Genomic DNA, 27,500 nt, shown 5'->3' on the forward strand with positions numbered 1-27,500 from the left:
ATTTTTTTTGGCAAACTGTATTTGAGAAGTGCCCCTTGCTATTTTGTTTTTAGTTGCCTTTTTATCTTTATCTTTAGTATATATTACTGTTCTTTTTTAAGTCATGTTGATTTGTTGATTTGCTTTTTTATCATCCTGTTGACATTGTAGTGTATTGTGTGTGGTGCGGCTGCGAGCTTGAATTTCCCCCTGGGGATCAATAAAATATCTATCTATCTATCTATCTATCTATCTATCTTTTCAAAGTGTAAAACTGAAATGAAGCTCCTTATAGTTCTCTAACACTAAATACTGTATATGCACTTAAAAAGGAAAATAAAATAAAACTCCAGTGTTCACACACATCCTTGGCCCTGTAAATAGGAGACACATATAGTGAGTGCACAGAGACATAAGAAATCCCAGCCCACCAGCACAGTGCTGTAAGAGCACAGAGGCGAGAGGTGTCACTTGATTAGCTGTTGACCTCAGATATCAACAACTTCTTTTGTGTAGAATCAAAACCAAATTGTGAACTGCGTCTTGATGAACGGTGGTCACATCAGGGATTATGGTGCGATGTTCACTCCATAAAATGTACTCAACAAACACACACACATGCACATACTGTACAAACACACACACACAAGCACACACAAGCACACACAAGCACACACACACACACACACACACACACACACACGGAGAGATGGCTGATGACTTTATTGTGCTCTTTAAAGTATACTGTGTGTGAACATACTTTATTGTTCTGTGTTTACAGTGCACTTTAGTGTGCTCTTTAAAGTATACTTCATTGTGCTGTATTTACAGTGCACTTTATTGTTCTGTGTTTACAGTGCACTTTAGTGTGCTCTTTAAAGTATACTTCATTGTGCTGTATTTACAGTGCACTTTATTGTTCTGTAAGGTTATCACCCATTTCAGGCTGATCATAACTGGTGATAACTGGCGAGCCGTAACAGAAGGATGAGCCGGCTATGCATCAGTAAGAATAACTGCAGCTCAGTGTGAGTAATCTCAGCGTCTTCATCATCAGATAATTGAATAATTAATGGGTCCATCATCCATCATAGAGATTATGAGCTCTTATGTCAATAAAAAGTGATTAATAATCAATGAGATGATGCCTTTCGGATGCTGTTTTGCGCACATCACAATAACAGGAGCCTGTGAGTCCACAGACTGTGCCGAGTGACTAGAATTGGAGCTCACTCCCCTTAGACATGAAATGCCACGTTAGCCAGAGGAAGAACAGCAGTCCCATTAGAACTGTAATAACTGTGGGAGGAAGTATCATGATGACTTCAGTCAGGTATATTCCTGTCACTGTCCCGTGATACGCTTTGACCAAACAACTGTTTTTCCCAAAACACACTACACATAGCTTGTTGATGAATTTTTTAATTATCATGATGACCTCAATAAGATAAATTCCTGTCACTGTCCTGTCATACGCATTGACCAAACAGCTGTTACACATAGCTGGTTGATGAATTTTTGAACACGGCAAGGGTTGTACCTCAAGGGTCAATGATATTTCACGGGTTTTCTGGACAGCACAGTCTCTCTGTCTTCCACATTCCTTTGTCATAAATAAGTCTCCCAAGGCAAATGCCATGAACACAGATGTGCATAGAGTTGGCCTGTGAAAACTGTGAAATATTTTTTGAGAGGAGGGGGGGCGTCTTTCTCATCCAATACACTTTTTGTTACTACCGGCACGTCCTCTCGATTTGCAACCTGTTGTTTGTACACAGCCCTGGCTCTGTCAGTGAGAAGCAAACAGAGGAGTTCACCCCACACCCAAAAACAGGAGCTCCAGCCAAACAGCCAAAGGGGGTGGTAGTTCTGGAGCACAGGGCAGCGAGACAGGGTAAGGGAAGAGTGATCAAGAACATATTTTTGGCTGTTGAGATCAACAGCCAAAAATATCAACATGTTGAGATCAAATATCAACATATCTATCCCCAGCTGCAGCTGTAGCTCTGTACTTTATGCATTCGTTAGTTCCTTTAGATCCAATAGTTCTGGTACCAGAGTTCTTCTCCATTGGCCCTTTAAAGGTGTGCTGTAGCTGCAGCTGTAGTTCTGTACTTTATGCATTCATTAGTTCCTTTAGATCCGATAGTTCTGGTACCAGAGTTCTTCAGTGTCGAGTCCAAAGAGTATAGAATTACTTCTATACTCTTTGTCGAGTCGCAGTGCTGGCTCTTCGTGAGGCGCAACTCTGTTGTTTTGATTAACCTCAGGCGAAAAAGACTGAGCGATATGAAAAAGTGAAACGCATACGCCCATAGCCAGTGGCTGGAAATATTACACTTAAATGTTACACAAGTTAAGGCAAGATGGGCTTTTGAACCCCCCCAATTATATATATATACAGTGTATGGAAAACCACTCAACTCATATACAAACACAGAGAAAAACATTGCAGCCCTTCAGAATGGTGGTCACATACTGTACAAAAGACAAATCTGAAGGTTGAAAAAAAAAAAAAAAAAAAAAAAAAAACATCAGAATTTGACATTCCTTGGAGGAGACACCAAGAGGCTATTACAATTCAACATGGTTTATAGGCCAACAGGAGATTACCGAGATTACACATACATTATGAATAACTGTTTGGATATTTAAAAAATGCACTCTTTTTTCTCTTGTTGATATAACACACTTAACAGTAGTCAGTGCACGCCAATGAGAAACCCTGCATGTCTCAACCACTCACTCTCGTGTCCCAAAGCAGGATCTCGGAGCGTGAAGATGGCATTCACAGCTGCAAGGCACGCTTTCTGACACTCCGCCAGCGTCCTTTGAGGTGCCAGTGAGACTGAGTAAGAATGACTGTTTGTGCCAAAAAGCATAACATACATAAGCATGGCAAGGTTACAGGGAATGATGGGTTATGGGTCAGTGTAAGGGATTAGAGGGTGCGGAGAGAATGTGTGTGTGTGTGTGGGCCTGTGCCTGTGTGTGTGTGTGTGTGTGTGTGAGTGTGTGTATGTGTGTGTGTGTGCCTCTGTGCCTGTGCCTGTGCCTGTGCCTGTGTGTGTGTGTGTGTGTGTGTGCCTCTGTGCCTGTGTGAGTGTGTGTGAGTGTGAGTGTGAGTGTAGTTTATAGTGTTTTATCTAATATCCAGAGAAACAAGAGGAGGTTGGCTTTAAGAGTTTGTGGCCCTGATGTACTAAGAATAGCGATCGTAACGGTTTTTGCGCCAAGGCCAACACGCAGAAAGCACACGCTATCATACTTCAGTTTACGTCCTATTTACCAATCCTGAAATTCGTTGGGTAATCTGCGCCGTTCTCCGCCCCCTAACGCAGTTTGCGAAGGACAACAACTGAACGACACGTCAATCAGAAGCGCAGTTGAATGAAGTTAACTGATGACTACATTAAAAGGAATCCGACGTTTAGCGATCATGAAATAATACAATGCATAATGTCAACAAGCAGGAAGATCATTTAGAGTAGTAGTTCTACTCAAACTAGGCTTACTTGTGCACGTAGGCTATGGTAGATTTATCAAATCTATCAAGTAGGAAAGTTTAAGCGGATGGCGTGAAAGTGAAAGTAAACATTCGAAAAGCCACCGAAAGTTAAGGTTGCTTTTGATGTAGTACAAAGACGCAAAACTGGTGGTCTAATTAGCGATTTTGTTGTCTTTGAATGATTCTCTTATAGATGCATTTAACAGCAAATCGCATTTAACACCTGCTTTTACAAGGCGGAAATATTTAGGCGCAAAATAGACGTGCGCTTTCATGGGCAGTTTTAGTACATACAGGGGAATACATAATTAGGCGCATTTAACGCTTCTCCTCCCATCTTTTTACACGAACCTCCTACTATCAGCTGACACTCCCTTAAATCCATATGCATGAGACGGAAAAGCGCAATTTGCCATTTTCAGCTCCCGCGACAGGCAGTCTGCGCCTTCACCTCATTGCGGCCCGTTAATACATACCTCGCCATCTTTCTATGCGCACGTTGCGAAACAAATACGCCTGAAGTGGGCGCAAAAGCGTTAGTACATCTGCCCCTGAGAGTTTGTTGTCTACAGTTTCATGAAAACCGTGTCACTTTATACTAATGTACGTGCTGAGAACTCCCTTGTCTGTGCGTTGACCCACTGGTGCTTGTGTGCAGAGTGGTGTTGCATGGATTAAATTAGCCCAGTTCATTGAAATAGCATTAGTTTGTGTGTGCCGTGCCGCATTGCGCAATGTGTCTCTTACAAATGATAGGCCTGTATTTCAATACCCATCAAGCAACTTTAAATTTCAATTGGAGTGAATGCAAGTGAGTGTGTGTGTGTATGTTGGTGTGTGTGTGTGTGTGTGTGTGTGTGTGTTTTGTGTGTGTGTGTTTTGTGTGTGTGTGTGTTTTGTGTGTGTGTGTTTTGTGTGTGTGTGTGTGTGTGTGTGTGTGTGTGTGTGTGTGTGTGTGTCTGTCTGTCTGTTTGTGAGATATGTGTGACAGTGAGGGAGAGTGATGTGTGTGTTGTGTTTATGCAGGGAGCGAATAAGGACACAGCCCAGCCATTAACAAGACTTGTTTACCTAACGCTCACCAATGCCACTGGGGGGGAGGAAGAGGAGGAGGAGGAGGAGGAGGAGGAGGAGGAGGAGGAGGAAGGAGTGTCTCTGGCAGCACTGGCATCACTCTGGGCACCATGCTCAGGAATGCCAGCTGGATCAACACGCGCCGCTCGCTGCCAGTGTGTGTACTCCGTAGCTTACCTGCAGTGAGAACAAACTGTCAACATCTGAACGAGCTCGCAGGGAAAAATGTATGGATGAGAAAAGACACGCCCGGCCCGGGTAACATGATGGGAGAGAGCTCTTACAAAAACCAGCCCTGAGGCTCCAAGAGGGACGCTGTGTAATAGGCAAATAAAAACAGCGCTCTGATTGCTATGATTTCAGAGTCATGTGAACACTATACTAATTGAAAATAATGCAAAGACAACATGTAATTATTTATTTTTTATTTTTTTTGGGTGGGGGGGAGCGGACGGAGACATGTTTACCACAGTGTTACTTCACCTCACCTCACCTCACAGGGACGCTGTATAAAAGGCAAATAAAAACAGCGCTCTGATTGCTGTGATTTCAGAGTCATGTGTGAACACTATACTAATTGAAAATAATGCAAAGACAACATATCATATATTGGGGGGGGGGGGGGGGGGGGGGCATGTTTACCACAGTGTTACTTCACCTCACCTCACCTCACAGGGATGCTGTGTAAAAGGCAAATAAAAAACATGAGCTCTGATTGCTATGATTTCAGAGTCACGTGAAGCCTATATTAATTGAAAATAATGCAAAGAAAGACAACAACATATATTTTTGGGGGGACGGAGACATGTTTATCACTGTGTTTCACTTTGCCTTCTTTTCTAATGTGCAAAAGAGCCGCACTCACCAGTTCATTCTTTTTACTTTTTTTTATTATTGCACCATGCCTAAACAAACGCGTTTTGGCGTCAAGCCATCCTCAGTGTACAGTAGGCTATGCTTCACCTCACCTTCATTTCATAGCAGTCAGGGATGGATTAGGGATGGATCAGGAGCCCAAGGTCTGTATGGCATGTTCTCCATCCTGATAGCTGAATGGGGCCCCGTGGGTTTTGTTATGTGATGTCTTAATACTGTAGGTTCCCTCAGTAATCCACCATGGGTTATGTTATTCCTCCTGATATAAATAATGCAAAGACAACATGCAAATATTTTTTTATTTATTTATTTTTTTTGGGGGGGGGGGGGCGGAGGGGGCGGAAACATGTTTACCACAGTGTTGCTTCACCTCACCTCACCTCACCTCACAGGGATGCTGTATAAAAGGCAAATAAAAAACAAGCTCTCTGATTGCTATGATTTCAGAGTCATGTGAACCCTATACTAATTGAAACTAATGCAAAGTCAACAACATATCATATTTTTGGGGGGGACGGAGGCATGTTTAACTCTGTGTCTCACCTCACCTTCATCTCATAGCAGTCAGGGATGGATTAAGCTCAGGAGTCCCAAGTGTCTGTATGGCATTTTCTCCATCCTGATAGTTGAATGGGGCCGCAGGGGTTTCGTTAAGTGATGTCTTAGTAGGTTCCCTCAGTCATCCACCATGGGTTATGTTATTCCCCCTGATATCTGAATGGTGGTTGTAAATGACATCTTTCTTCACAGCAAGACGCCTCGAATCTGTTGATGGTTGCGTCATATTGTAAGACTCCGTGTGCCCATTTCTTTTTCCAAAGTCATTATTTAAGGGGTTGATTTTCAAAAATAAGCGCCCCAGGATTCCCCTACCGCAGCAGAGCTGCCATGTTTCCTGAGACGACTGCGGTGCCAAATGTGCAGGTGGGGACGTGAGTGCGGCGCACTCTGCTTTCGACATTCGATGACTTTGACAACGTTATTCTCAACACAATCCCCCCCCCATCCCCCCCCCGCCCCGCCCCGCCCCGCCCCGCATACCAGTGGAGGTGGCGGCAGAGTTTGACCCTGGTGCGCGGGTTTGTATGGAGAATAATGCTGTCTACGTAACCGAATGTCGAAAGTGGAAAGCGCCGTAACTCATCTCAGTGCGGGTTTACGTCGCGATTAACACTCTCTCATACCATCATAGGTGCTGACTTTTGAACTGTGCACTAATAATATACTGGATGGTTCCACTCCTCTTTAGCCAAATAAGAGAATGCAGAGTTCATGATTCCTGAAAAGAATTATACATTTAGATTGGTCTACAGCAGTGGTCGGCAATAGGCGGCCCGCGGGCCAGATGCGGCCCGCAAGCAAAAATATCTGGCCCGTGAGATCTTTTGAACCAGAGAATGAAAAAAAAAAAAAACGTTTTAAAAATCGGACTGCCAGTCTCAAACATGCTCTTTATTTTGAAACGTAACTTTCCAGAACAGAAGAATTTCAATCAATCCAAATGCTTAGATATTTGTTTCATCTGAATACGAGTGAAGAAGCACGCAGTGAGGTGCAGCGTGAACGCACAACATGCAAAAACATGAAGTCAGTGGACAGCGCTGGTTCTCAAATTCCAAGCTAGTCCCTAAAACACATGTTGTCATTCAAACAACGGACATAGGCTTATGGTGATAATTAAAACACGACTTCTTTTAAACAGGCCTGACATCAAACGGGCAATTTACACACATAGAACTGTGAAAAGTAAAACACGAGTTTCAATAGCGTGCGTGTTACTTAGGAACGCAACCTTTAAATTAGCATTAGTTTCGTGGTGCCGTCTTGTAGGCCTACTCTTTGCATGCAGACACCCTCGTTAGTAGTTGTTACAGATCAAGCATGTGGGCTTTGCATTAATAAAATTAGGGAGGATGGCAGTTCTCTGTCCATTCATCATTAAATATCCTGTTTTCGCTGTTAACTTTTCTCTTCAGATTTTTTCATTGTGCCATTTTTTGACAGCTAACAGCATGGAAATGTTTTTCTGGTGTTTTTTTTTTTTTCTTTTTTAAACACACAGGCATATAATAGCGCCCCCAATGACCAGTCGACAAATTTAAGATCAGCCTGCTTGAATCTCTGACATTTCAAGAGCGCCTATAATTTTTACCTCCTCCGATATTAATTAATTAAATTAGCCATTGTTTTGGTTGTGAGCTTGTGGCCCGCTATGTAATGCCTTGGAAAATATCTGGCCCGAGGCCAAACTTAATTGCCGACCCCTGGTCTACAGGACATGTTTCTACTTTGCGTGATATCCATCTTTGCAACGGAATTTTGATTGAGGTGACCCAGATCGAGGTTGTTAGAACTGTATTTCTTTAGGTGTCATCCATAATACCTCAACATGTCTAGGCAACTTCTATGTAACATTTGCTTTCCAGACAGACAGGGTCATTGGCAAATAATCTGATAAGCCATTCAATAGCAATCCACAGTCCTATGGTGCGTTCTTGAGCAACAGGGAAGTGGGAGAAATAGGGTTAAGTGGCTGCACATCACACCTGAACAGGGAACTTCCCAGATTGAGTTGGGGGCTTTGGGAGAGCTCCCTGGAGAATGTTTTGACGTCACTCAACTAATGGCCAAAGAACTTACACCAAACAACTTTGACAAGATTTTGGAAAGATTCTTGAAAGACTGTAGTTTTTTTGAGTAAAGCTTGAATGGTAGGCATTACTTAAAATACTACAATCTCTCAAAAATCTTTCCCAAGGCCCCTGCCGTGGCGCGACTGGCTGGGGCGCCTGCACCGCTTGCCGGCGACCCGGGTTCGATTCCCACCCTGTGATCCTTTCCTGGATCCCACCCCTACTCTCTCTCCCACTAACTTCCTGTCATTCTCTCTACTGTCCTGTCCAATTAAAGGCATAAAAAGCCCCCAAAAAATTATCTTAAAAAAAATTGTCAAAGTTGTTTGGTGTAAGGGGGCCAATAGTGAGCGCTCTCACTTCACAAGTGGGAACCTTCCCACCTCCCAGCCGCATGAACGCGCTACCAGTCAGAGATGTAAAAGTCCAGCTTCAGAGAATAAAAGGCCTTCCGCGTATTGTTCTAGCTGTGCGCTTAAAGCCTACCTTACACTGACAAGATTTGGGAAAGATTCTTGAAAGACTGTAGTCTTTTAACTAATGCTCCTCATTCAAGCTTTACTCAAAAGACTACAGTCTTTGAAGAATCTCTCCCAAATCTTGTCAGTGTAAGGTAGGCTTAACCCTTATGTTGTCCTTGGGGTCAATTTGACCCCAAGCAGTGTTTAACATCATAAAATATATGGTTCACTTTTTTTGTTTTGCTTCAAGTTTCATGACTTTTCCTTATTTGAAGGGTACAACAGAGTAAACATGAAATTTGCACAAAAATATGTTTCCAATGTCCTGTAAAAAAAATAGTTACGTTGGTGGTATTGGGGTCAATTTGACCCCATTTTTATGAAACATGATGAAAATGAATATTTGACAAATTATGGATATTATTATTGTAATAGTATGAGAACATGTAGCTATTATCATTATTTCATATACAAGTACATATTACATATAAGTTATTTTGGCAGGTCTGAAAAAGTCCAAAAAGTCAGCCTTTGGGCTGTTGACACTGGATTGGCCATATTGCCAGTCAGGGTTCCAGGGTTCATAAAGGGGTGTGGGGGGGTGGGATTGTTTTGTAGGGCTTTTGATAGTGGTTATTACACTCTTGTTAAGTACCTACCACAAAAAAAAATTGGGTAAAAAAAATAATTTTAATCATTTTTGAGAGTTTTTTGTAGCTGGGGTCAAATTGACCCCAAGGACAACGAACGTCGTAAGATTTTAGGACAACATGAGGGTTAATAAAGAACTGTGACTGGTTGGAACAGAAATGTGGAAGGATTTCTTCTTTCTAAAGCCGGACTTTTACGCCTCAGTTTAAACACTGCATATTCTGGCAGCTTTGGCATGTTTCCATTGAAATTGCATAACACATACCTCCCGTTTAACACAAGTGCGATCAAAGCCAAGCTCCTGGTCATATAAAGTATTCAGCTCATCACACCTTCCTCTTGTAATCGGCATGGAAACAGTCTCTCAACGTTTGCCGTTCCAACACTGTAAAACTGAAATGAAAGCATCACTCACTGGCATGGTTGCCTGCCAACACATACAGTCACTGCTCATTGCAAGATCTCAGTCTTAAAGAAAAGCCAGTGGCATTGTGTCATCTGTCATGGTTTCTGGCATTGAAAACCAAAATGCTATTGCTACATCTTAAAAATAAATACTTTAAGACAAACATGTTTGATGGAACCACAAAATCTGCGTTGTGAAAAATTATAATTTTCCATTTTTTGTACTGTATGCTCAGAGGCGGTTTTGGTTCTGGTAAAAGGACATGTGGTGAAAATACCTCCAGATGCTTCACAGACAGCCATGATTCATATCTGTCCTTTTTTCTCATAGAGGCCCCTAAGGGCGTTTTCACTCAGGCACCTGCTCTTACGTTTAATATCCCTCCGGGAGCTGAGAGGCTTCAGTTTCTGATCCGAGGCTATGAAAATGTTTTGTGGGTGAATCACTGTGGATTTGAAAAAGTATAAGATGACATTTAATGACGAGCCCCGTGGCAATAGAGACCATCGTAAATCATTCAGCTACCTGAGCCAGGTGAGGGGATTCAAAACTCTCAGGATTCAGAGGCTTTCAGCTGAATAACAAACATAAGGCCAAACTGAAAAAAACAGGAGAAAGTCGACCTGCTGATACACTTGAAGCCTGACACACAACACACCACGGCTGAATCTGAGGATCATTTCTAATGACATGTTCACCGTATAACTCACCATAGAGTTGTAGAGGAGGACGGACACTAGTAGAATATTATTGGACACGTGAGGAAAAGTGGTGTATGGTTGTGTATTTTTTTTTTTTTTTTTTCAAAGTATATTTTTTTGGCTTTAATGACAGGACAGGTAGAGAATGACAGGAAGTGAATGGGACAGAGAGTAGGGGTGGAATCTGGAAAGGACCACGGGGCGGGAATCAAACGCGGGTCGCCAGCGTGCGATGCAGGTGCCCCAGCCAGTTGCGCCACAGCTGGGGCCTATTAGTTGTGTATTGACCAAATACTGAGGAGGAACATCCATCTTTTGAAATACCTCCTTACCTCAAAGAGTAAATAAATATATGTTTTAATTTCATTTTCGCTTAAAGGGACACCCTTAATAGTTTTCCTCACCTTAACATAACGATTACAAAAATCATAAACTCAAAACATGACAAACAACACTGCTGCTATTGTCTGAACTCTGAACGTCCCTCTACAGGCGATTAACCGACCTAGCAACTTTCTGTGTTCGGGTAGGAACACTTGGGGTGCCTCTCATTCATCGTTTATACATCCTCCCTACCTCCTCGGGCCTCGATCTTCCCTGATCTACATAAAGAAAGATAGAAGAAGGGATAGACTATCCCATTGTTGCCGCCCCATCATTCTTTATGTACATCAGAGAGGATCGAGGCCCGAGGAGCGAGGGAGGACGTATAAACGCTGGATGAGAGGCACCTTTGGTCTGAGCTGTGCACCGCTGTACAGTCTTTCTATACATCCTGACGTTCCTGTCTGTCAGGTCATGTATATTTATACAGTATATGCTAGATAGATGATGAAGACTATGATGAAAACTATGATGGAACTAGTTATGACAGCTAGTTCAACACATCTGCATGCAATGACACAAGCAATGAAATAAGGCCAATTCAGCAGGAAACCAGTATAGTGCATTTTGACCAACATAACATTAGAAATTGAACATTAAAAAGTAAAATAGCAGTCATTTATACAAAATGAGTTGCATAGATGTACTAAACCATTATTGTTATTTGTTCAAGATGGGGAGGAAACTGCTTTGGAAGTGTGCACAAGTGATGAAATGGTATGGAGTTTGAAACGGTTTTGAAAATTACAATTCTGATCTGAGAAATGTGGCAAATGTGGCAAGGCAAATCAGAAAAACTGTAACGATAGCATTTTGATCATTAAAGAGGTTTATGAGCAGTACATGTACCATGGAGCTATGTTGGAGGTGTCAAATGTACAAAATCTTCAAAGTTAAATAAAGTTCTGGAAACAACATCCTATCCTCAGATTACAATGAAATAACCTAGAGGCAGGAGGGCTTTGAAGGGTTCTACCAAGGAGACTTCTCCTGCGCAGTTTCCTGGGATCTGGGGTGAAAAAAATGTCAGCCAACAAAACATTATAAGAGTGTGTGTGTGTGTGTGTGTGTGTGTGTGTGTGTGTGTGTGTCTGTCTGTCTGTGTAATGTGGCTGAGGTTTAGAGTGAGTCAAGCGTCCCTTGTCTCAGAGATTTATGAGACCACCTTGTTCTGTTCACCTACTTTCTATAGGCTACGTGTGTGTATACACACGCACGCACATTACATACAAAGTAGAGGAATAGAATGAGGTGATGTTATAAATCTCTGACACAAGAGGCGCTTGATTCATTCTCAACCTCAGCTACATTACAGCACAGAGAAAAGCTGGGATCGGGCAGGTGATTTCACTCTAGAAAATGATTTCTTAAATGACCTGAGGTGTAAAAGTCCGGCGTCAGAAAGTAAAAGTCCTGCCACATTTTTGTTTGAACCATTCACTTAATCAGCTGATTCGAATTAGCACTCTTAGAACTCTTAAGCCAGGTAAGATCAGCTAATTAGTGAAATCGTCTGTTATCAATCGTCCGTTAAGCACACAGGTCGGACCAATACATGGCAGGACTTTTCACTTACTGTAAATGACCCAATAATAACCTATGTGACCTAGTTACAGGGTAGCCTAAAGACTGAAAAAAACATTTGATTTTTGATTGATATCAAATTAAGTTGATCTGCAGCCAAAGAATGCGTACAAAACAAGTTCATTTCACCTTGGCAGTGAGCCTACCTCAAATAGATAAGATGATTACAGAGAAAAAAGAGGTCTTGAGTAAGAAAAGTAGTTCTTTTGAATAGTAGGCTACAGGTGTTGAACTTCCATTGCTATTTATGGCTTGCGGCTCTTCATGGGTTTCATCAGGGCCCGTATTCACAAAGCATTTTATCTTACCATTAAGAGTACTCCTAAGTCTCCTCTTCATCAGCTCATAAGAGACCTCTGAAGTTCGCCTACAAAAAAAGCTACCATCTTTGCCCAAATAAGGAGATCCGGTATCTCAAGATTTTTTCTATGGGAAAATAACATGGGGATTTTGAATTATCGCACCTGTGACTCTCACAGGGACGAAGAAATTGGAAATGCAGACGTTTTGCGCTACAAAGTTTTGTCCTCTGCCTTCAAGTGCACACTGTGATCTTTGGTAGGTGAAGATGGCACATTTTGATCTTCGCTACCCCGGAGCTAACTTACAATGCAACTTGCCATAGACCTCTGAAGTTCGCCTACAAAAAGGATCCAAAGCTGCCATTTTTGCCCATATAAGGAGATCCGGGAGTTAATTGAAGCTAACTGCCTATGGCAAGTTGCATGGTAAGTTAGCTCTGGGGTAGCAAAGATCAAAGTGTGCCGTCTTCACCTACCGAAGATCACAGTATCCACTAGACGACAGTGGACAAAACTGTGTAGTGAAAAACGTCTGCATTTCCAATGTCATCATCCCCGCTGGAGTTTAACAGGTGCGATAATTGAAAATCCCCATGTTATTTTCTCATAGAAAAAATCTCAAGATACCGGATCTCCTTATTTGGGCAAAGATGGTGGCTTTTTTGTAGGCGAACTTCAGAGGTCTATAGGCAGTTAACTTCAATTATCTCCCGGATCTCCTTATATGGGCAAAAATGGCAGCTTTGGATCCTTTTTGTAGGCGATTTTCAGAGGTCTATACAAAGGACTGCATCTCATGTAATTGGTAGCAGGTGTCACCAATGACCATTTCCTTTATAAAAACACACCTTCATAATGCAGAAAAAAAAACAAATCTTTTCAGTTGCCTGAACTGTTCCTGGCCTTTAGCTTTTAGATTTGAAATATGCTACTGGCTGACTAATTGCCATCCCACTCTTAGGAAAGAATCTGTTTGTGCTTCAAAATGTTACGTGTAGGCCTGTTGTCAGTACTGATTCTTTTATACACAAATTATGGAGTGGAGAGTTCGCCTGTAATTGGCGCGTTTGATGAAGATGAACCTGATGAAGCTTGGGAAAAGCTGGACACGCTCATAAAGACTTCATCTGAATTTGAAGGAGACTGGCAATCCGAAGTGTCTATCATCCCTAGCTTCAAGTCTGGTACAGAACAAACGATTCTGTGGTTCCCACAACAAGAGCAACAGGTTTTCCCTCCTAAACCACAAGAAACTGTTCCAGTGGTCCCTCAACAAACTCAACAGCCTCTTCTATGGGGCGCTCCGAAACCACAAGAATCTGTTCCAGTGGTCCCTCAACAAACTCAACAGGTTATAGTTGCTCCTCCTAAACCACAAGAAACTGTTCCAGTGGTCCCTCAACAAACTCAACAGCATCTTCTATGGGGCGCTCTGAAACCACAAGAATCTGTTCCAGTGGTCCCTCAACAAACTCAACAGGTTATAGTTGCTCCTCCTAAACCACAAGAAACTGTTTCAGTGGTCCCTCAACAAACTCAACAGGTTATAGTTGCTCCTCCTAAACCACAAGAAACTGTTTCAGTGGTCCCTCAACAAACTCAACAGGTTATACTTGCTCCTCCTAAACCACAAGAAACTGTTCCAGTGGTCCCTCAACAAACTCAACAGCATCTTCTATGGGGCAATCTGAAACCAGAAGAAACTGTTCCAATGATCCCACAGCAAAAGGAACCAACGATTCCATTGGTCCCACAGCCACTCAACCTTCCTCAGTTCACCGTGGTCAAGTCCCCAATGAGCAGTGGGGTGTTTGAACCGAGTGGGGACACCAGGCCTCTGCCTGAGGGGGTGAAGCCAATATTCCTGCCCCCGGCACCCACTTACGCCCCACCTCCCCAGTACAATGGCGCGGTTGATGCTCTTTGCCACCTGGACCGCATTTATGTGAGAATCAAGAAGGAGCTGTTCTACAAACCAGACGACGCCTGGAGGAACCTGAAGATCGGGACGTGCCCAGTCAACGAGGCCAGCAAAGACCACTACTACTTCCTCTACTACTTGAGGGGCTGTGGCTTAAAATATGAGGTATATGAGTTTGATTTGCCTTTACGTTTTGTGTATTCGTGTCGCATAACCAGTACATACAATTGCCTGTTAGTCTGATGTTTCCTGTGCATTTGGTTTAGAGATGTATTGGGTTTATTACTTTTGGTGCAGCCTTCTGGAGGGCAGGTTGTTGTGGGGGTGGGGGCAGATTTAGAGTCACTGCTATAGACCTCTAAAGTTAGCCTACAGAAAGGAACCAAAGCTGCTATCTTTGCCCATATAAGGAGATTTAGGTGAGTTAATTGAAGCTAACTGCCTATGGCAAGCTGTGTTGTAAGTTAGCTCTGGGCTAGCAAAGGTCCAAGTGTGCCGTCTTCACCTACTGAAGATCACGGTATCCACTAGAAGGCAGAGGATAACTGTGGTGTAAAACATCTGCTTTTCCAATTTCTTCGTCCCTGCAGGAGTTTAACAGGGGTGATTATTCAAGATCCCCATGTTATTTACCCATAGAAAACAAATCTCAAGATGCCAATCTCCTTATTTGGGTGAAGATGGTAGCTTTTTTTGTGGGTGAACTTCAGAGCTCTATAGAGCACTGACTAGTAATTCCAACTATGTTCTGTGCCGCTACAGGACAAGGGGAGCTACTCAACATTTTCCAACACGCTCACCTACAATCCTCCTGCCACAGGGCAGATTCTCAGGGAACTGCCGTTTTCTGTGAATGTGCTCTGTAAATACCACAAGTGGGTATTTTTTTATTGTTTGCATTTAAAAAAAAATATGGATATATTGTGTGCCAAGATTTGTGGCTTTCAAAACACATCTGTATTTGAATTGTTCGTAGACACTTCTATGCCTACGCACGCGGCTTTCATCCAGAGCTTAAATCGGGCACCGTGTTCGCTCGGCTGGACTCCCCATCACAGTTCACCCTCAAACCGTATGACGGTAGGTTTGCTTGCAGACAAGGCTTTATAATAATGTTCAGATGTGGTTTAAAGGGACACTTCACCGATTAGCATTAAGCTTTGTATCTTTAGAAAACCAGTCATGTTTTTGAATGGTCGTGCATCATTCCCTCAGTTTGCCTTGAGATGGTTTTCTAAAGATACAAAGCTTAATGCTAATCGGTGAAGTGTCCCTTTAAAGGGGAATTCTGGCTACACTCTATAGGGGGTGCTCATGAGCCCCCCCATGTTCATGCCCCCCAGAGTGTAGTGCTGTAGCTGCCTGGCAGTTCTAGCTGCAGCAACTCGAGCTTTAGAAACTGTTTGTTTTTTGTTTTAAAAAAGTGTTAAAAATACTGTGACACAGATCTTTTGAAATTGATGGAAGTCTCAGTTAAAGACTTGATTTTCAAAATTTAAGTAACTTTAGTTTACACATTCGAATGGGTCCATGTTTAACCCATGGACCCTTGGTGGTGCATTATTGGAAAACAGGATGGCTGCTTTCAGCAATACGCTGGAAATGAGATTCAATGATATTTTGTAGGCGAATTTGATTTCCATGCTTTTCATTTGTCGTCTGATTCTTATGTGTAGATAAATGGGGGCCGATTATGCCTGGTCACAGTTTTACCATTGGCAAGCCGATGCATTTTGAGGCCAAAGTGCCAGCAAGCAAAGGCGCTGGACGAACCTACATCAAGCAGTGCTTCATCACTCCCACCAGTGATCCCAACGTCAACCCCAAATATATTGTGATTGAAAACAATGGGTATGGCCATCAGAAATCGCCCGTCCTTTACAGTCCACAATGAGATTCTCCACGCTGCCTTGAGATGTAGTGTTCATGCCCTGTTTACTTAGCGTTTTCCATTCCTGTACAGATGCATGGTTGACAGCAAGGAGAGTTCAAGCTCCAAATTCATTGCCTCTTCCGTAAAGACCACTTTGAGATTTTCTATCGGAGCATTTGTCTTCAGGGACTCTGCTGCGCTGCCCACAGGACAGAGGGTGAGCGTTTGTCGTCTTGTTTTGGTTTCGTTTCTCCATTGTATAGGCTAGTGTGTAATTATTGCAGTATTTTGGTATTAAAAAAAATACATTTCCTTTTATTTGTTTTACCAATGTTGGTATTTGATATGTTTTTAAACATTTGATTTTGTTTTAGTTCTGTTTATTCTTTTGTGTATGTAAAGCACTTTGTAACTATGTTTAGAAAAGCGCTCCATAAAAAAAAGATTACGGTGTTATGGAAAAATTGTACATGTTTGGGTTTGCTAATTTGCGTCATTCACATTTATGTAGAGCTAATGTTGTGCCTTGTGATTCCAGCTTCTCTACCTTCATTGTGAAATCATTGAAGGACCGGTGACCCCCAGCCCCAGTCTGAAGTCCTGCACCTATGACAGAGCTACTAAAACGTAAGGCCAATCAGACTACAGCGATCATGGTACACATATGGGTCTTGAGTGCTCATGGGGACCCAGGTTCAAATTTGACCTGCAGTCATCTCCCGATCCCACCCCATCTCTCCCACTTACTTCCTGCCCTTCACTGTTCTATACAAATAAAGGCAAAAAAAGCCCCTGAAAATATACTTCAAAAAGTGAAAGTAAGGCTAATCACCACCTCCAGTGTTCATTCACCATCTCCAAGCTAACGTGAGCCGTCATAACATCGGGAGTTAAACAGGAGTATACAACAAGCTCATGGACATCCTGTAATATATTTATTTTTCCCACTTCCCCTCTGTCCATCTCGTTCCCTAACAGGTGGGTGGAGCTCTATGACACTACAGCCTCTGTGTGCTCCTGTTGTGAGACCACATGCCCCTCTACTGTGCCGACAGGTGAGTGAGACTCTTACACTGTCGATGTGGGAACCCATCTTAGGACAGAGCTCGACCCATTAACGCTTCACGTTTTGTTTCTCAGGCAGTGATCTCAAGGTCAAGGAGTCTTGAGAGTTAGTTTGCTACTTAAGCCTACCTTACACTGACAGACTTTGACAAGATTTGGGAAAGATTATTGAAGGACTGTAGTCTTTTGAGTAAAGCTTGAATGAGGGGCATTAGTTAAGACTACAATCTTTCAAGAATCTTTCCCAAATCTTGTCAGTCTGTCAGTGTAAGGTAGCCTTTATGTGTTTTTACACAAGGTGTGTGTCCATACACGCCCAGAGTTCAGTATGCCATCTCAGAACTGCATAAAGATAACGACTAGTTCTAAACCAGTCAGGGTCTCTAAAGGTAGGCCTCAAAGAGCAGAGACTGAGAACTAGTGGCTAGAAGTACAGTAGGCTACCTTGACATGCAGTTGGTGTAGGTTGAAGAGAAATTTTAGCTACATGCTTCTACTTGTCTTTGTCATGGTGTGCAAAAAATATCTGGCCTGCTAAGACAGGTTAAATTTGACCTGAGCTAACATTAGCATATTAGCATCGTTTTTTGTGTTCTCAGGGAAAATGGTCTCTAGTGACCCGTGGAAGTTGCCTGAGAATGCCAAGGAATCTGTAGCACGGATTGACAAGGCTGCGGATGTTCCAGACCTCGTAGAGGCCGACTTGCACGATGGATTTGAAAAGTACTGGAGCAGCTAAAATCCAGACGCATCATCTTGTGGAGGTTGAAATAAAATATTGGTGGTTTTAACATCCATAATTTTGTGTCTGTATATTTTGTATTTACATGGTCTTTCATAACCAGCCTACTTTACTGCAGTAGCTATGTGGCTCCAGTGCCAGATACTTTCTAGTGAGGACACGCAGGACTCAAAACATCCTTCATAGAAATGCATGGGGGTTAGTTTGTAATGCCAATATGGCCGTTGTCAACACATCCCACCCTTCCGCAGCAGAAGTCAACACATGACTGCATTGTGCCAATCATGTGTTTGTGAGTAAAGGACTTTGCCAATTCCAGTTATGCCCCCTCAGTTCTGAAAGATGCTTCACAGTAGATGGGCAGGGGCCGGTCAGCTGTACACTACCATTATGGTGCCAAAAGAGGATTCTCAAGGGCAATGTTTGAGCGACAATTGGATCAATTTGAAATCTAAAAGTTTATCTATTTTGGCTATTTCTCATGCTTTTCATAAGCATTCCCAAGTTACCCCCCCCCCCCAGCTTAGGCTGGAAACCTGCACATATCTCTCCTGCCTTTCTGTCCACATCTTCTGGGTCCACAAACTAGCTTATCCAAAAGACGCACTCAGATCGTTGGTCTGATTGGCTGAAGGATTATTCAAAAGCATACAAAGTCATTTGAACTACCGATATACCTGACTCCCCAGACTAATGTTCAATCTCAAAAGTTTTATCTAAGTATGGTGATAGCCAGACTAGCATTACTCTTGATATGGCTATTAATGCTGTGAATAATAAATGTAAGAGCATAATTCAACATCAAACTTTATTTAAAAATATTTACAGTTGAATATAAAATGTCACTATCCCCATTGTAATAGTGGATCTTTGTTTTTGTTTACATCAATTATTCATAAAAAATGTAAAAAAAATAAAGCCTTCAGTTTGGTGTCAGTTTAAACATGATCGTTATTAAATGACTGGTTTACCAAATAAACATCTCTTGTTCACAAATTCAGAGGATGACAATGTCAATATAAGGACATGAGTTTTTACAAATGTTCTTTATTTGGGTTTTAATAAGGGCAGGGCTTTCTGCTGGCCGCATCCTTATCCTTGTCTACGGCATGGCATTTCTGCCTGTGTTTTTTTATTCAAAGGTTAAGGCGCATCAATAAAGGATGACTGGACAGATTACCATTTCTATAGTAGATTTTATAACTGGGTATGGTGTTGGAACTAGAAATACTGGTTTTAGAGTGATGCCAAGCTTACATACACTGATCCATTGGTCTTCTCACTTCTCTCACATGTAAATATGATACTGTAGAGATGACAATACTGAAGTTGGAGCCTGACTTATCAACCCACCGTTGGGCTTAACACGCAAAGTTCGCAATTATGCCAGTCTTTGTCTAAATCACATCTTTCACGAGCTGGAGTTCCCCTTGTTTGGTATGTCCATATACTCCTTTATCAGGACGGGCATGTTCCTCAGCATCTCCTCAAAGTGCTGCACAGTTCTGGTGTACACCCGCTCCTGGCTCAACAGCGGCTGTAGAACATTAACAGGCTTTGACCGACGCACGTTCGCCGGGAGCCCGAGCTCTCGAGGGACCAGCGGGTTGCCGACGAGAGCGTGGCCGAGCCACCTCTCCCGCAGGCTCGTCTTGAGGAGCTCCAGCACGTCCCGCAGCCGGCCGGCCAAATGCTCCGGGCCCCATTCCGACGGCGACGCCGCTTTGTCCAGCAGCAGGCGCAGCACGGCGGTCTTGAGGTGGTGGCTGGAGAGGCCGCTCTCACCGGTGATGCCGACCTGCGTCTTGTGGAGGAAGGACAGGATCCGCAGGCAGCGGAGGTGGCAGGCGTCGGGCGGCAGGCGTCGGCCGAGGAGCGCGAGGAGGCTCTTCTCGTAGCGGGCGAACGAGAGCGGCCACCGCTGGGCCTCCACCACCGGCTCGGGCTCGGGCTCGCCGTCTTTCCTCCTCCTCTTTGGGCCGAGGCAGGAGACCAGACACACGTCCGTGTCCTCGAACTTGACCACGGGCGTGACGTTGAAGTGGACCGCCTTCCCCGAGCGGAACCGGATGCGCAAAGCGCCCGGCGAGTCCCGGTTCCGGAACGTCAGCTCCAGCTCGTACTTGTGCGACATCTGCTGTTCCCAGGCTTTGCGCACGGCTGACCGGAACCACTTGGCCACGTCGGTCCTGGACAGGAAGGGCGTGTTCTCGCAGCACAGGGGGGCGTCTATGGCGTCCGTCACCTCGGCCCTCTTCTCCTCCTTCTTCTCGTGGGTGTGAAGAAGGCACAGCATGTCGTTGTCTTCACCAGTCTGACCGCACGGGCATCCGTTGGCAGCGCCTCGCCCGCCTTCACGCACCTTCACCCGCCCGTAGCCCGAACGCACCTCGTCGGCGTGTCCGTCCTGGTCGGTCGCCGGCGACAGCTGGGCCTGGAAGCTGTACGGCTCGCGGGGGGTGACGGGCACCCAGAGGTCGCAGGTCAAGGTCTTCCCCGTGCACCAGGTCTCGTAGAGGCTCCCGACCTCGACGAAGTCGTCCACCTCCACGTCGGCGCGGTCGCCGGACGTCTCCCGGACGGCGGCCAGGAGGTCGTCCACGAAGCCCTCCACGAACTCGCACACCCGCCGGCTCTCGTGGGGGGCCACGTGGACGTAGCGGTCGTAGAAGCCCGTCAGGGTCTCCCGATCCGGGACGGAGATCTCGGCCGAGATGGCGTGGGCCGCGGCGGCGGCGGCCTGGAGGTCGCGGTGTTGCGGCTGTTCGGGTGTTTCCCCGTCCCGTGAGTTGCCTTTCAGGCGTCCGTAGAGGTAGGCGATGACGGAGAATACGGAGTAGATGTTCAGGAGGTGCCACATGAAATCAGTGCTATTATTAGAAGTTTGACTTTGTCCAGGTTTTGTCTGTGACCTGATCCCGACATTGCTACCTGATTGCTTCTCTGCATGTCCAGGGTCACTAATGCCAGAGTGAGACGGTTGCTTCTCTGCTTCTGACGACTGTTCACCAGATGCACCTTGAACCTCAGATGCCTTTGAGTTCATATCAGGGTCACTAACGTCAGACTGAGATGGTTGCTTCTCTGTTTCTGACGACTGTTCACCGCGATGAGACGCACCTTGAACCTCAGATGCCTTTGAGTTCATGTCAGGGTCGCTAACGTCAGACTGAGACGGGCGTGTTTCTTCATCTGCCTCATCGCTCACAACATTTTCAGACATTTCGGGGTCGTCTACCTCACCATCTGCAAGTTTTCTGTTCTGCGACTCTAGCTCTGGTTCTGGTTCTTCAGGGGGACGATGTTGATGATGTTCCGTGACAACTTCCTGCTGTGGGGAGTGCTCCTCGCCGACACCTGACGGCTCTCCGTTCTCTGACTGTTCTGCGTCTTCTGTGTCGGGATGTTCCACGGGGGGTGGCTCAGGTGACTTCGTCTCCGTCTCGCTCTCCGTGAAACGATCCTCTTTCGACGACGACTCTTCGACCTGCAGCTCAGGCTGGTGTGGCTCCGAAGTCTTAACGTGCCCCAAATCCTGGTCCTCTGCTCGCAGGACGGAGTGAGTCTCCAGGTGGTCCTTCGGTGTCGTGGCAACCGCCTCCGGCTCCTGCACCAGGTTAGCGCCCTCCTGCAACTCGTGCATCCTCATGTTGGTGACGATGTCATCATTGTCCTCAGGAACGTTGGTGTGATCCAAGATCAAGCCTGTCAACAGCACCAACAGACGCCACTGCATCCTTGTGGGATCTTCTGCAAATACAGAGGAATACAGAGTTAGTTGTATGACGATAGTCTAACAGGGTTATTGTAGTTGTAGTTAACGGTTGGCTGCTGTACAACTTTTCTCCTGTTTAGTTTGAAATCTTGAGAAACACTGGCCTATCAAGTAAACTAACTAAAACTAAAACTTAATAAAACTGAAACTGAAACTAGAGCATTCTGCAAACTCAAACGTTTGCACTTGTAAAACTAAACTAAACTTAGATCAAAAAACAAACTGAAATATTGAACAAGGATTAAAACAAATGAAAAGCTAAAAGAGATAAAAGAGACTCTGCCTTCTAGCAAGTCAAGTCATTTACCAGACACTATCACTGTCCACTGTTTGCATACCCAATCATGATAGGAATCATTAAAAAAAATTCAGTGAGATGCTGTGAGACACGTCTATAGCGTGGTACATTCAAGAGGAATAGCAGTTTGACTGAATGAGGAAAGCTACAGTCCCAAATGAATTGTAGGCTATTCTGAATTCTGTATTCAGACAATAATTGTTCAAATTTCTAGCCAACATGGAAACACGTTAAAAGCAGCCATGTTTAATAAGGTTAACACGTAAGGTTTGTGGACTGTTACAATAAAACAGGACATATAACTGATAATCTTGCCTCTGCAATATTTAACTGTGTTGAAATTGAGAGTGGAGAAAATAAAGTTGCATTACCTCTAATGGCCTTCAAAGACAGATAAGACAACAATACTGTAGAACAGTTAGTGCGGGAAATATACACTTCATTCATTTGGCCGCTCAAACTCGGGCCCTAGTTCCTGGTCGCAGAGAATTCAAACTAATGTAACTTCCTGCCATAAAACTACCTTTCACTTCCCCAAAGATGTACGATAACATTACTTACCTAATGCAGCCTGTATTAGACCTCAGCAAAAATGCATATCCCACACTGCAGACCGTTGAAAGTAAATAAAAAAACAGTGAAAGGTAGTCGCTTGTGCACGGAGACACACCGTTCGCTCTCTGTCTTCCTGTAAAGGATGCAGGTTGTCGCTGTCAGGCTCGTGTGACAACACACTTCCTGTATACAGATGAGTGGTTCTTTTTTTTGGCCCAGAGGAAGCCACAGGCAGGGCCTAGTGTCACTGCTGCTGAGAGGGTGTGTGTGTGTGTGTGTGTGTGTGTGTGTGTGTGTGTGTTTGTGTGTGTGTATGTGTGTGTGTGTGTGTGTGTGTGTGTGTGTGTGTGTGTGTGTGTGTGTGCGCGTGTTTGTGTGTGTGTGTGTGTGTGTGTCTGTGGGTGGAGCACGCTTTACTGTACGGCTGGCGTGAGCTTAGGGGCCAAGGGCTACCATATACGGGAAAAAAACCCAGAACGACATGAGCGTGGTGCAACTGATTTGTTTATCATTCCTTAATAGATGATCAGACTTTCAGTAGAAAACACTCACTGAAGGTTCACTCTGTGGTGGATAGACTTTGAAACTAGGGCCGGGTATGTTTCTGGTGACAAATATGGAGTTTTTGAGAGCCGGGTGGGAGCTTATCGGTGGAAACTCTGTTGCAGGAAGCTTTGATGTTTGTCTCTTTTTTTTGTGGTGACAAACGATAACTGGTTTCTCTGGTGGTTGGCACGGCTTCTCTCTCTCTCTCTCTCCCTCTCCCTCCCTTTGTCTCTCTCTCTCCCTCACTCCCTTTCTCTCTCTTTCTCCCTCTCTCTCTGTCTTTCTCTCTCTCTCTCTCTCCCTCTCTCTCCCACACTGACAGGTGCAAAAGCTGGTCCTGGTGAATGTGCTGGCATCGCACCATGCTGTCAGACAATGGAGAGGCCTATAGCCACAAGGCATGAATATTATTCAGTCGTTTTTTTTTTTTTTTGTTTGATGTCCAAGCCACAGACACATACTGTAGACGTGATGCAACACAGTCAGAAAGCCACTGCGACGTTTTTTGTTTTTGTTGCTCTATTCTAATGTTTTTTTTTTGAGAATCAAGTTGAGTACATTTTTTTTTTACTTTTCAGCACACTTGCAAGTTAAAAGCAAACAGTGCTTTAAATATTTCATTTGAATGTGGCATGTCAGAGGGTTTGCATAAATGCAGAGACTAAATGCTGTAGCTATGGTTACAGCTGGGATGTAAATAAGGCGGTCTTTCTCATCTCCACAAACAAGGGAGGGTAGGTATTTTGTACCTGACAGAGAAAAATAAATCACAGAAAGTAAATAGATTCAAATTACTCAAGGATGGATAGATCATAGCAAGTTAGTGTGTGTGTGTGTGTGTGTGTGTGTGTTTGTTTTTCTGTATGTGTGTGTGTGTGTGTGTCTGTGTGTGTGTGTGTGTGTCTGTGTGTGTGTGTGTGTTGTCTGTATGTGTGGGTGTGTGTGTATGAATGTATGTATGCGTGTTTGTCTGTGTTTGTGTGTGCGTGCGTGCGTGTGTGTGTGTGTGTTTGGACAGGGCAGGGCAAGGTAAGAGAATAGTCCCTCTTGAAGGCGAGGCTCTGATGTAGCTGATTCATTATGTAAGGGTCCTCGCCTCACGCTGACAGTCCATGCAAACCATCCTCCCTACCGGCACTCGCTCCGTCCAGCGCAGGTGACCAAACCATCCTCCCTACCGGCACTCGCTCCGTCCAGCACAGGTGACCAAACCATCCTCCCTACCGGCACTCGCTCCGTCCAGCGCAGGTGACCAAACCATCCTCCCTACCGGCACTCGCTCCGTCCAGCGCAGGTGACCAAACCATCCTTCCTACCGGCACTCGCTCCGTCCAGCGCAGGTGAACAAACCATCGTCCCTACCGGCACTCGCTCCGTCCAGCGCAGGTGAACAAACCATCGTCCCTACCGGCACTCGCTCCGTCCAGCGCAGGTGACCAAACCATCCTCCCTACCGGCACTCGCTCCGTCCAGCACAGGTGACCGAACTCCCAACACCTACGCCTACGTCTGCAGGAGAACGCTCCATACTCCACTCTACAGTAAGTACACTACACACGTTTTCATTTCACCTCATGGGATTTTTGAGTATACTGTAAGTAGCAGAGGTGGACATCCTGGGTTCAGAGAGTAAAAGTCGGTCTTTGGTATTATTTTCCCTCAATGGTGCCATCCAGGCAGCGCTGCCTTCAAAGCACTACTCCCCTCAGTTTAGGGGTAGGATGAGGGTTGAGGGGGTTAGGGTTAGGAATTAGGGTAAAGGTAGTGCCTTTTAGGCTGTGCTGCCTGGAAGGTGCCGTTGGGGGCAGAAAAACACCATTGAGCGTAAAAGTCCAAGTAATCGAGCCAACCATTTAGCAACGGTTATTAGTTGTAATGGTAGTTAGTTGTTAACCCTTAGATGCATAGGCTACCAATACCTACACTCTTCCATGAGTGGGGTCAAAAATGACCCCAATTAGAATGCATGCGTTTTTTGCTGTAATCTCAAATAATGTCTCTCATTTTGGTTAAAGATGATGATTTTTATTATATATTTGTCTAAAATGTTTTTATTTCATGTTGGACATATTGATGCATCACTTTAATTAACATTTTATTACAAAACAGCTTTTAGATAGGCAAAAAAAGGTAAACATCCTAAAATAATCTCAACATAGGTGAATAGGGTACATTTTTTAACTTAGAGATATCTTCATGAAACTTTACCAGTTGCATACTCACATAAATAGGAGAAAAAAACGTATTGCAAGTTTTCTGTATTTATGTTTAAATATGCTAATTAGGTCGTGTCTAATTAAATATGCGCTAATTTGCATATATGTTTTGATGCAAAGAATCTGAACATTGGAAAAAGCCAGGTTGAAAATATTTTTTTTGTAGTGTTAATATATCAAATAAAAAAACATTTACAGAGGTGATTATGAATATCTTCTTTTGTTATCCAGTAAATCAGAAGGTACTGCCAATTGGCTTAAAGAAAATGGATTTTTGCCCTATTTTTAGGCATAAAGAGTCATACAAATCAGGCCAAGAACGCTACATCAACAAATCCCTCTGTAAATATCGCTTGGTGAATTCTGCTTCACAATTATAGGAAGAGCGGACATCGAAGGATCAAAAAGCGACGTCGCTATGAACGCTTGGCCGCCACATTATATGATGATACTTAGATTTATGTTGTTGTGTAAAAATAGCCTTCAGGATGGTGAAACTGCTGACATGAGATGTGATAATCAACAGTAAATGTATACCTGACTGCCACAGTTGATAAAAATCAAAAGATCCTTGGGTTAACTTTTGAAATTCCATAGAAAATGCTTGGGGTCATTTTTGACCCCACCTATGCGGATCGGTGGTACTGATACAAAACATTAAATTACTTTAAAAATATAACAGTTAGACACAAATCCAAATGGCCTCATGTCAAAGACAACCTATTTGAGGAATACATAGAAGGTTAAATGAAAAAAAATAAAATGAAGGAGATACTGCAAGAAAACAACCTCTGGGGTCATTTTTGACCCCACTTATGCATCTAAGGGTTAATGGTAATTAGCAGCCAGGTAGATCAGATGGAGATATCACCTGTGTTAAGCACACAGGTAGAAAGAATATATGGCAGGACTTTTACTTTCTGGACCTGGGAGATTTCCGCCTCTGGTAAGTAGCGCTGTTTATTCCATTTGCCCTGACTGCTACTGATCCTTCAGTGGTGGACCACTGATCGAGGGCAGGTCTGGTTCGGTCTGGTCCTCGCCTCGTCACAGTCAGCTGCTCTACCAGCCTCTGCAGTCCGCTTGACGATGCATGTTTTTCAAGAGCCGCAGATTTTCCACATCATCTCCTGTCTGACATTTTTTTTTTTTTTTTTTTAATCATGTTTTTGACAGGGGCTGCAACAGTGACCGTTTTATTTAATCTGACAATGAATTCACAGTGCTAACATTAACACAGAGCATACGTAACACTGTTGACGGAGTCTGTGTAGACAGAAATGGACTCTGAGACGGAGATGCTGATTGGCCCTGATCTGGGCCTCATCTGCACCAGATGTGGCGCCTCTGCTGCGCGGTTATATTCAGAGTGAACGTGTCGTTCTAGAGCTCGATGGTGTTTTAAGCCCCTAACATAGTCTTCCAGGCAGTGCTGCTCCTGTCGACTTAAAGGCGCCTAACCCTAATCCTAAACCCTAACCTCAACCCATGCCTAACCCTAGCGCCTTCCAGGCAGCACTGCCTTGGGGGCATAAAACACCAAGAAAGTATTGTTGTCATTCGTTTTCTGTTCTTCTCTGTTCATCTCTCTGATATCACAAAGAAAGTGCTAAGGAATCCAAGATATAACAATGTTTTGCCCAGGTTCTCTGTCAGTCAAACTACTCTGCGTAAACCAATGGGAATACACTTCTCGATCATGTGATCGCCACTGATCTCCCCCTCAGAGAACCAAGGGTTGTGTTCCTAACCATTACGTTTTCTTTGTGAAACAGCAGGCCAAACCCCACCACCTCCACAGCCACCTCCACCTCCACCTCCACCTTCCCCGCCACCTCCATCTTCACCTCCACCTCCACCTCTACCTCTACCTCCATCTTCACCTCCACCTCCACCTCCACCTCCTCCTCCATCTTCACCTCCACCTCCACCTCCACCTCCACCTCTCCA

General features: G+C 44.2%; 2 protein-coding genes and 1 long non-coding RNA gene across 4 annotated transcripts; 2 read left to right on the forward strand and 1 right to left on the reverse strand.

Moving 5' to 3' along the window:
• Positions 1 to 13,799: 13,799 nt before the first annotated feature.
• zp3c (zona pellucida glycoprotein 3c) lies at positions 13,800 to 16,990 on the forward strand. The gene is made up of 7 exons (XM_062543153.1): positions 13,800 to 13,812; positions 13,879 to 14,645; positions 15,243 to 15,355; positions 15,457 to 15,560; positions 16,157 to 16,331; positions 16,444 to 16,570; positions 16,892 to 16,990. The coding sequence occupies exons 2-7, from the start codon at positions 14,271 to 14,273 to the stop codon at positions 16,982 to 16,984; spliced, it is 987 nt and encodes a 328-aa protein (XP_062399137.1). The 5' UTR covers positions 13,800 to 13,812; positions 13,879 to 14,270; the 3' UTR covers positions 16,985 to 16,990.
• A 334-nt stretch (positions 16,991 to 17,324) lies between these two features.
• On the forward strand, positions 17,325 to 18,218 carry LOC134088947 (uncharacterized). Its single transcript, XR_009940011.1, has 2 exons — positions 17,325 to 17,408; positions 18,018 to 18,218. It is a non-coding gene; the product is annotated as an uncharacterized LOC134088947 (long non-coding RNA).
• An 869-nt stretch (positions 18,219 to 19,087) lies between these two features.
• On the reverse strand, positions 19,088 to 22,924 carry LOC134075221 (inositol 1,4,5-trisphosphate receptor-interacting protein). 2 transcript variants are annotated; one of them, XM_062530767.1, is made up of 2 exons: positions 22,795 to 22,924; positions 19,088 to 21,910 (listed from the first exon to the last, which is right to left on the reverse strand). In XM_062530767.1, the coding sequence occupies exon 2, from the start codon at positions 21,894 to 21,896 to the stop codon at positions 19,572 to 19,574; it is 2,325 nt and encodes a 774-aa protein (XP_062386751.1). In that variant the 5' UTR covers positions 21,897 to 21,910; positions 22,795 to 22,924; the 3' UTR covers positions 19,088 to 19,571. The 2 variants fall into 2 exon arrangements, with proteins under 2 accessions (XP_062386751.1, XP_062386761.1); XM_062530777.1 differs by having other exon boundaries at positions 19,088 to 21,907; positions 22,795 to 22,871.
• Between the last annotated feature and the right edge of the window lie 4,576 nt (positions 22,925 to 27,500).

This window comes from Sardina pilchardus, chromosome 1 (genome assembly GCF_963854185.1).
Source record: "Sardina pilchardus chromosome 1, fSarPil1.1, whole genome shotgun sequence".
NCBI classification, from domain to species: Eukaryota; Metazoa; Chordata; class Actinopteri; order Clupeiformes; family Clupeidae; genus Sardina; species Sardina pilchardus.

Bases quoted from the DNA above. Each gene is read 5' to 3' on its own strand.
- zp3c (XM_062543153.1), top strand. From the start codon at position 14,271: ATGATCCCACAGCAAAAGGAACCAACGATTCCATTGGTCCCACAGCCA. The intron at 14,646-15,242 runs GTATATGAGTTT...GTGCCGCTACAG, and splicing joins GCTGTGGCTTAAAATATGAG to GACAAGGGGAGCTACTCAAC. The intron at 15,356-15,456 runs GTGGGTATTTTT...AATTGTTCGTAG, and splicing joins GTGCTCTGTAAATACCACAA to ACACTTCTATGCCTACGCAC.
- LOC134075221 (XM_062530767.1), bottom strand. From the start codon at position 21,896: ATGCAGTGGCGTCTGTTGGTGCTGTTGACAGGCTTGATCTTGGATCAC.